General features: G+C 31.7%; 1 protein-coding gene across 1 annotated transcript; it reads right to left on the bottom strand.

Moving 5' to 3' along the window:
• Positions 1-1,605: 1,605 nt before the first annotated feature.
• On the bottom strand, positions 1,606-3,687 carry LOC112723062 (pentatricopeptide repeat-containing protein At4g15720-like). Its single transcript, XM_025774295.2, has one exon. It carries the CDS (start codon positions 3,587-3,589, stop codon positions 1,769-1,771), a length of 1,821 nt encoding a protein of 606 aa, XP_025630080.1. The 5' UTR covers positions 3,590-3,687; the 3' UTR covers positions 1,606-1,768.
• Between the last annotated feature and the right edge of the window lie 7,063 nt (positions 3,688-10,750).

A 10,750-nucleotide genomic window follows, 5' to 3' on the forward strand; every position in this document is an offset into this window, starting at 1 on the left:
AATATAGTATCTAATTTTTTTTTATTTATTTAATAAAATTAGAGTATATATTTACCACTTTTAAATAAATTTTAATACAAGTTAAATTTTTATTTGTTAATGATTAGAAATATTTAAGAAACATATTGGAAGATAATAATAATAATAATAATAATAATAATAATAGTTTACTGCTTAATAGATAGTAGTACAATAAAGCGGCGGGGTGTAACTGGTTAAACTGTAAAGTATCACAAGGGAGTTGTGGATGCACGTGCGATTCTGTTTCTTGGGTCAAACTGACATTAAATATATTGAAGCTGTACATTTGGAAATTTAATTATTGTGCAAATTTATTTTTCTTTTCAAAAAAACAATTAACTAACTTGTTGTCTAAAGTTATATATTTTTTAAATTTATCAATTATAAAATATATAAATTATAAAGTTTAAAATTTTAATATCTATTATCTATTACATATATAAAAAAACATAGAAAGAAAGTATTTGGTGCACAAATTTCTTTTTTTGAAATGCTTTAATTATAAAATTTATTTTTATAATTTCAAAATAATTTTAGTTAAAATATAAGATATTTTTAATGTTGACTAACCTCGTATTTATTATTATTATTATTATTATTATTTAGTTTATAAAAATGGATTAATAAATAAATTAGTACTTATTAATGCATTGATACTTATTAAGTTATTATGTTTTTATTAAAATAAAAAATTAAAAAAAACGTTGACTACTACTACTACTACTACTACTAATAATAATAATAATAATAATAATAATAATAATAATAATAATAATAATAATATCTGATCTTAAAACATGTCATAGCTAAACCCAAAAGAAAATTTTATGATAAGCTTTGTATTACATCCATATTAATGTAAGGTAATTTTTTCACCATGAATTTTTTTTTTCTTCCATATTAAATTGAAGGATTAGTATCAAGATGAATAGGATACAAGTAACAAAAAAATCCTTTAAATAAAATTAATTAACATGTGAAATATTATGAATACATGTAATATTAAAATACTTTATATTCAAACATAATTTACTTTTAGATGAAATGAGACTTATATCTCACTTAATGGTAGGTTATGAACAAATTGTCGTCCTGTAATTTGTTTCCTACACATTATGGGTGCTCTTGCTTCCTTTATTTATTTATTTACTTGTTTTCTTTTTGGAAACATCCATTTTCATATATTTTATATAAATAATATTAAAAAATTAACTTTTTCAGCTAACATCAGTCAATTTTTTTTAAAATTATGTCATTTATCTCAAATTTTAGACCATAAATTATAAACTTTTAACTTTAGATTTTAAATTATAAACCTAAACACTAGACTAATGTTGGCTAATTCCTTTTACTTTCTCTTTTTATGCAGATACAGGACATAAATTTTGCAATGGAGGCTTCTAGTAAATGTCAAGAGAGCCTTCCACATGATCATGGAATAGGTGAGTTATAGGGATTGTATAAATTCTTTAAGGTAGGTTGTTGCTTTCAGCTTTGAAGATATAGATGAACTTGTACAGCTGGTTCAGACTGCAATTAACGCCATAAATTCTGCTGGTCTTGCTCGTGCTAGAGATTAACCTGGAGAAGGAAGTGGCTGCATAAGTATAACTATACTGATAACTGTTATCTTAAGGGTACATAACTAGTATTTTAATCAAGAACAAATTGCAATATTATTCTTGATAAATGCATTTTGCTTTCCTTGGCTGCAATATTGCAATGCCCAATAGCCTAAAATGAATAGTTACCAAAAATCTCCACATGTACACAAACCATTTTTGAAATGATGAAATCTATTCACATCTCTCACAACAAAATCTCTCTCTACAATATCACTAATCATCTTGAAGCTCTCATGACAATCCCTGCACATTCTCAAGTTCTTCATTACTCTGATTGTGACTCCTTTAGGCATATTTATTAATCCAAACGCCAATGCAAGTTTCTCACTGTGCAAACTAACAATTTCCTCTTTGGCTTCCTCTTCTATATCAACAAACACCAAACCTGTAGTTCCTCCTACATATCCCCTTTCCTTCATTCTATGTTTCAATTCCTTTAGCAAGCTCAGAATCTCATTCGCTTGAGAGTACTTTGAGACGTCCCCAGCATGGAACACATAAGTTGAGTTCTTTATCTCAATCCAACTGCTACCAGGTTCCTTGCAAATTCCAGTACGTTTCATTTCGGATCTTAACTGATGAGCATTTTCCCAGTCCCCTGCCAATGCATATGCATTGGACAATGTTACATATGCACCTGCTACTTGTTGATTGGACTCTATTAGCCGCCTGCTGGCTTCGAAGGCGATGTCTACTCTACCATGAAGCCTACTCGCTGAAAGAAGTGTTCCCCACAACATGGAGTACCCATCCCGCTCTAAATGAACTGATTTTGCTAACTGGTAGGCTTCCTCAACACGACCTACTCGACCTAGCATATCTGCAATGCATGTATAATGCTTTGTATCAGGCACCACCCTGTATTTCCCATTCATAGAGTTGAAGAGCTCAAGTCCTTTGTCTATTAGACCTGAATGGCTGCAAGCATGTAAGACCCCAACAAAAGTGACATCATTGGGTTTTATTCTTCTGTCAATCATTTCCTGAAAAAGTTGTAGAGACAAAGTTCCAAGTCCATATTTTGCAGCACCAACAATCATTGAAGTATAGGGAATTACAGAAGGATTTGGGATTCTCCTGAAGACTTTATCAGAATAGTGAACACAACCACATTTGGCATACATGTCCACAAGTGCTGTAGCAACTACATCATTTGCGTCGTGGCAAAGACGGATGACTATTCCATGAGTGACCTTCCCAGAACCTAGGCTGCCCAAGCTTGCACAAGCACTGATCACACTGCACAACATGAAATGGTTTGGTTTCTCCATCCTCAAGTGAGTGAACTCCCTAAACAATTGGAGGGCATGATGGCCTTGTGCATTTTGAGCATAAGTGGTGATCATGGAGGTCCAAGAAACCACATTCCTTACACACATGGAATCAAAAACCATCCTAGCTTCATCAACATGATTGCATTTCCCATACATGTCAATGAGGGAAGAACACACAACAAGATTGGACCCAAAGCCCATAACCTCAACACGTCCATGAATTCTTCTTCCCCGGTCAAGGCTGGCAAGGATAGAACATGCATTGATGAGAGTGGCAAATGTGAATTCATTTGGAAGAACCAGTGTCCCTTGCATCTGATGGAAGAGCCAAAGCGCGGTATTGGGTCGACCACAGGTGACATAACCAGCCATAAGGGAAGTCCAAGACACAACATTACGCTGAGGCATTTCGTCGAATAGTTTATGTGCATGGTTAATTTTGAGGAACCTGAGATAACAGTTGATAAGGTGGTTAGTGGTAAAAGTGTCATTTGATAACCCACTTTTGACAACGTTGGAATGGGTGGTGGTTGCAGAGATTAAATTCTTGCAAGTTTGGAGCTGTTCAATGAAGTAGGCTTTGGCATTGGAATCGTAATGGAAGAATGAGTTGTGTTGGCGCGAAACAGTGTGCGTTATTACCAAATTGCACTTCAACGACTGCCTCATCTGTGTTCTATATTGTCCTTAGCTATAGGCTAAACTCTAAATTTAAGGCGAGGACATTCTGGTAATTGCGCAAACTATCTACTATTGCTCTCAATGGCATTGTGAACCGACGATGATGGTTGGTTGAGTTTATATATCATTGCATTGAAATTTGCAAACAAAACAGAACTTTGGGACCGAATGTTCTAGAAGTTGTGCATGTTTCCGACTATAGGAAATGTTTTCTATATGATTTTTTTTTTCTTTTCATTGTCTTTTATAAAGAATGAAAAAAATATAACAAAAAAATATGTGTTTGTTTGACGGTGGAAACTCACGTGACTGTAGGTGAAGTTGCTTCTGGATGGTTGACATGTGTTACTATATGATTTAAAAAAAATCAATTTATTTTATACAAATAGTTTATTTAAAAAAACCAGTTTAAGTAGATCAAATAACTACCTTTAAAATAATTTTAATTTTTTCTACGTGTTATTCCTAAATTCCTAACAGATGAATTTGGTATGTTCTTCTTCTTCATTTTTATTGACCAATTTTTCTTTAAATTTATCGGAAACTTTTATTTATTTAATTTTCATCAAATATATGTATACAAATTGTTTGAAAAAATAACATTTAATATTCTGAAAAAGAAACAAAATTCACATTTTTTTATAGGAATGGCATAAATGGTATCATCTGTCCTTTTTGTTGTGTCTCTACTTTCTATCTTCTTGATGAGCTTTGTTTTGTTTCTCATAACTTACATTTTCAGTTGCTTTTAAATTAAGCTGTAAACAGATTTTAAATTAAGTTTTAAAAATATGCTCAATTACAAATGTACCGTTAAATTAAATTTTATGGTAATCAATCAATTAACTTTAATTTTACTAATAAATTATTTTCATGCAAATTATTGTTAATTTTTTAATATTATTCTATAAATAAATTATTTTTTTAAGATAATAAGACGATAATTTACTTGTCTAGAAATTATGATTTCATTGTCATGCACGTTTTTGTGTTTTTACTTACCAACTAGAATTTATTTTTAATGAAATTAGAATTTATTTTTAATAAAACAAAAGTATCTAATCAAAATATTAATTTGGTCTTCTTAAATAATTGAACATAATATTATTAATTTTGTCTACAACAAAAATTTTTAATAAAATTTTTTAAAATAAAATCAACCCAAAAATAGAGAAAAAAAAAAAGAACAACTAATGAAAATATTTATTTTGGCATTGCCATCAAGAATAAGATAGCCATAGAAAAAATCCAACCAAATAAAAAGGATCTAACTCATACAATTAAACTACCATCATATCATCACAATAAACTATAACATCATCAACTAAAGAGACATGCAACAAATATGGAAGAGAGCCAATCAGTTATAGCTCAAATGGCATAGTCTCCCCATACTCAATTAAGAGGTTGCGGGTTCGAGTCTCCTATCTTTGGTAAAAAAAAAAACAAATATAGAAGAGATCATGCCAAAATTTTAACTATGCTCATGTTATCAAACAGTCTACATTATACCATAATTATATTTTTGTCTTCTACCACATGAAATTGCGATGAATTATGTTGGCATTTATAATATCTTTCTTAGACTTGTAAAGAATCTCTATTTTCATTTTTTCTTTCTTCATATTAACCAACTATGTTAAACACGATTCCCACAAAATCATTAACACAAAATTTCAAAACTAATATTTTCTACGTATTCCAAATACATTTGAAATAATAAATTTGATTAAGAAATATAAATAAGAAGAACATACCTAAGGCCCCAGGTAGCGATGGGTACAATATGAATTTCATCAAAAAATGCTGGGACAAAGTTGGTCAGGAGTTCACTGCAGCGGTGATGGAGTTTTTCCAAAGGGCTAAGCTACCAGCTGAGATGAATATAACATGGGTGACGTTGGCACCAAAATTTGTGGGTGCTAAGGAGATCAAGGACTTCAGGCCAATTAGTATGGTCGGCTGTGTGTATAAGGTGATTTTCAAGATTATGGTTAGGAGGATGAGATCAGTTATGCCCGGTTTGGTAGGCGAGACACAGACTGCATTTGTGAAAGGTAGGGAGATTCATGATGGTGCCCTCATTGCCTGTGAGACGGTCCATTGGCTCAAGGCACGGAGGAAGGAAGCGGTGATCATTAAGCTGGACTTTCAAAAGGCTTATGATAGAGTCAGATGGAGTTTTGTGGACATTGTATTACAGAAAATGGGGTTTGGCCAAGGGTGGAGGAATTGGGTGAAGGAGTGTGTCAGTACGGCCACTATGTCAGTCCTGGTGAATGGGTCACCATCCAAGCCATTTAATATGGAAAGGGCCTCAGACAAGGAGATCCTCTTTCTCCCCTGCTGTTTGTTCTTGTGGTGGATGTGTTGCATCGGATGTTGGGGGAAGCTGTCAGAAATGGACGCATTGATCTATTACTGGTTGGTGGGGAGCATATCGCCCTGTCGCATCTCCAGTTTGCAGATGACATGGTCTTGTTCTGTCCCCCGAAAACAGAGACGATTGTGAATTATAAGAGGCTCTTGCGGTGTTTTGAGCTGATGTCGGGATTGAGCATTAATTTTGACAAGTCGAATCTGATCGCGGTGAATTGTGAACAGGATTGGGTAGATCAGGCGTGTGACCTACTGGGATGCAAGCAAGCGGTGTTACCAGTGAGGTACCTTGGGATCTCGTTAGGTGCGAATCCGCGGCTGGTGAAGACTTGGAAGCCAATCATAGATAAGGTGGAAGAGAGACTTAGCCTATGGAAAGCGAAGGTTCTGAACAAAGCAGGCAAGCTTATCCTCATTAAATCGGTATTGAATAGCCTACCAATATATTACCTAAGTTTGTATAAGATGCCAAAGGCAGTTGCAGATAAGCTGATTGCATTGCAAAGGAGATTTATGTGGTGTATAAGATGTGCTTAGGAACACAGCGCTCTTGTTTAAGTGGTGGTAGCGGTTTTCAACAGAGGATTGCCCCTTGTGGAAGAAGATTGTGTGTTCATGTAACAACTTGAACCCTGATGTAATTCTTGTAAATCAGAAGCTACCGGTTAAGGGAGGACCCTGGAAAGATATTTGTCAGTTGAATATAATGAACCAAAGGATAAGAAAAAAGATGGTTGCTGGGCTGGCACGAGTACCCTGTTTTGGGAGGATAATTGGCTACAAGGTGGGCCTCTAAAAGCGTCATTTCCAAGACTATTCTCTGTTTCGAACCAACAAGAAACTCTAATAGGGGATTGTGGCTTTTGGGATGGCTTCGAGTGGATTTTGAATTTCCAGTGGAGGAGAGAGTTATTCCAATGAGAGCTTGAACTCGTTCATCAGCTTCATGAGAGGCTAAGGTCGGTCAAGTTGTCAACTGGCAGAGAGGATAAGGTGGTTTGGAAGTTTGAGAGTAAAGGTATTTTTTCTACGAACTCCTTTATGCAGGTACTACAATCGGAGACTCTGTCAGATGAGATCACGAGTTACAGTTTCACAAGTGCCCTATAGAGAGGAGTGGTACCTCCGAGGATTGAGCTATTTGGCTGGTTTGTGCTGATTGGTAGATTAAATACCAAAGACAGATTGAGCAGATTAGGCGTGATCCCTCACAGTGATATTATCTGTGTACTATGTCAGAAGGAGGTAGAATCTGTTGAGCATTTATTTCTTCTTTGTGACATAACATGGCAGGTGTGGTGTAGCTGGTTGAAATCCGTTGGTCATGATTGGGTTATCCCCGGAACCATAAGAGCACTGTTTGAAAATTGGATTGGCATGCACAGGCAAAAACAAGAGCAGAAGGTGTGGCTGACTGGTTTCTTTGCAGTGATTTGGAACATCTGGTTGGAGCGGAATGATAGGATTTTCAAAGGAAAGGAAGCAGGTGTTGAGACCATACAAAGGAGGACAACGCTGAGCTTTACAGATTGGACCAGTAGTAATCTGCATGGTTGTTGATGAACAATGTGGGAGATGGCAGGGTCTTTTGGTTTTCTTTTTCTTGTAGTACTTTGTTTGGTTATTTGCTCCACTTTTCTGTGTTGAGCTTTCTATGTTTCAAAAAAAAAAAACATACCTAATTGAAAGTTTGATATTAGTTCTGAAAAAGGGATTGAAAGAGAACGAACGTGTGAAAACGAAGAAGAAATGAATAAAAGTAACCGTTTGATCCAATTCAAATCGATTTTTTTAAATAAACTATTTATATAAAATAAACCGACTTTTTTTAAACCATATAATAACACATGTCAACCATCTAGAAGCAACTTCACCTGCAGTCGAGTGAGTTTCTACCTTGTTTGACATACGAGAGACAGAGTTTAATTTTAAATTTTTAATACAATAATGGTGCACGTCGTTTTATATAATGGATTAATTACAATTTTCACCTTTTCAATTGTCATTATGCTATGTTATTAGTATAAATATTTTTTTTAATTGTCAATAAATTAAATTAAAATGATATCATTTGCGTTTTTTTAGATGTTTATTTATGTAATTAATATAAAAATAATTATTTTTGTTAAGGTAGTGTTACGTAATTAAATATGTGTATAAAAATTAAATTTATATAAGATAAATGGTAAATATATTTATATATTTTAGATTTATGTAAAATATTATTTTTGTCCTCAATATTTGGGGTAAGTCTCAAAGTTGTTCCTAACGTTTAAATCGTCCTATTTAATTCTCTAACGTTTCAAAATTGACTCAATATTATTCTGCCGTTAAGAATCTATTAACATAATTGACGGCGAGACAAAATTGAGACGATTTTTGAAACATTAGGGACTTAAATAGGACAAAAACATTGGAGACAAAAACGATACATAGAAATAAATTTTAATTTTATCCTTCAATAATATCAATTTTTTACTGTACATAGTTATTTAATTATTTTTTAATCACATTTAAGTAACTTACACTTAATCACATTACTTTTATTTTAAATAAATTTATTTTTATATAATTTTACTTTTAAAAATTTTTATTCATCATAAAATGTTTGTAAAATGACTAGTACATCAACTTGTGAAAAAAAAGATACATATACAATAAATTAAAATAATGTGATTCTAGTCATTCTACACATATTTTATTGTGATAAAAAAAATTTAAGAATAAAATTATAAAAAAAATTATTTAGAATGAAAGTAATATGATTAAGTGTAATTTACTTAGATGTGATTAAAAAATAATTGAATAGCTATGTATCGTAGAAGATTGCTATTATTGAAGGATAAAATTAAAATTTATTTCTATGTATCATTTTTGTTTCTAACGTTTTCGTCCTATTTAAGTCTCTAACGTTTTAAAATCGTTTCAATTTCGTCTCGCCGTCAATTCTGTTAACAGATCTCTAACTGCAGGACAACATTGAATCACTTTTGAAACGTTAAAGACTTAGATTTAAAAGTTAAGGACAACTTTAGAACTCACCTCAAACATTAAAAACAAAAAGATTCTTTACTCTTTCGATTTTATTCTATACACATGATTCATGAGGCATGATTGAATATCCCTTGTTTTAAAGTGAATTATTAAGAATAGAAAATGATAGATATTTTTAAAATGGTCAAAATAATTGGTATGTTGGATGGTGACACTAATGTAGAATAATTTTGCAATAAGACACTATTTACCATTGTGTCACTGCTATTCATCATTAAACCCACTTCATAACCACAAGTGTTAAGAAAACCATGACGATATCATATAATCATGCATATGAGAAAGTAGCAGCAAGCAAGAGAAAAAAGTGCATTTACCAAAAGAAGAGAAGGAAAGGACAAAGGTAGGAGAAAAAAATTAAAATAAAATAAAATAAAGAAGCTAATGACACAAGTGCTGTTACAGAACTCAATTCATGTTTCTTGTCTCTTCACTTTAATTGATTTTTTTCCTGTCTTCCTTTTAGTAAAAGAAAAAAGTTTAGTAATGGAGGTGAAATATAGAGAGCAGGACGAATTCCAAATGTTTCTAGAATGCTTGTGTTTTAATAGTTTTAGATTTAGTCATTAATTTTGATTATAAAAAATATATATTAATTAAAATCATCGATTAAAAGAAATAATCTCAAAATTTAGTTATTGGGATAGAAGAGTTTATAATATTTATTTTAGAGTTGTATTTTTCGATACAAAGTTTATTATATTATATATTTTTTAAAAAGTGAACTTTTTGACAATTGCAATCTAAATTCAACTGCGTTTTATTCAATATTATTAGAATTTTTTACGCATGGCCTTTTTTAATTGACCGAGTCTCAATAAAAATACTATTTTCACAAATTATAAAATTTTAAGATAACCATAACAAAATAGAATTTTAACATTTACAAGTGGCGAATTGGTTTAGAAGCCATATGGCCTATTATATGCCCCTAATGGTGATAATCATAAGCTATAGTTTGGTGCCACAGCTGATGGAATTCCAAAACATATTAAAATACATAAAATAGCAAATCATTGGTTTGAGAAAGGAAATTAATTAGTTAAACGACAACAATGTGCTAGATTAATGGTGTCTTTGTGAACAGAACATATAAAATATTTAAAAGTAAAATATCGGTTTTGTCTCTAAAAGTTTGGGATAAATTTTATTTGTATTCTTAATGTTTAAATCATTTTATTTGTATCCTTAACATTTGTAAAAATAATTCAATATTATCTTACCATTAATTATACATCATGAACTTTAGTTGGAGTCCGAAAATCTCTTCTTGAAGTTAGAATACAAATATTTGGGACAGAACCGATGATCCACTCCGAATAATAACTCATTAAAAATTGAAACTAATTCCTACAACATTTATATAATTCACTTTTTTAGGAACATAATTGAACCTGAATATAAATAGTGGGTACAATATTGAAATCAAACATATCTAAGTGAGACGAGAATGAATACATCAAAATGAGAATAATTGAAAAATACAATCTGATGTATTAGTATAATTAACGCGGAATAACATTGAATCACTTTTATAAATGATAAAAATACAAATAGAACAATTTAAACATTAAAGACACAAATAAAATTTATCCCAAACGTTAGGGACAAAAACGATATTTTACTCGCTATTTGAATTAACGGTATATATGCAATGCAACATTACAGTAATCAATAACACATGACTTCATCTGAATTTAATATGAGAAGTGAGGT

Source organism: Arachis hypogaea, chromosome 11 (genome assembly GCF_003086295.3).
Source record: "Arachis hypogaea cultivar Tifrunner chromosome 11, arahy.Tifrunner.gnm2.J5K5, whole genome shotgun sequence".
Classification (NCBI taxonomy): Eukaryota; Viridiplantae; Streptophyta; class Magnoliopsida; order Fabales; family Fabaceae; genus Arachis; species Arachis hypogaea.

Excerpts from the sequence above, each read along its gene's own strand:
- LOC112723062 (XM_025774295.2), bottom strand. The coding sequence starts at position 3,589 with ATGAGGCAGTCGTTGAAGTGCAATTTGGTAATAACGCACACTGTTTCG.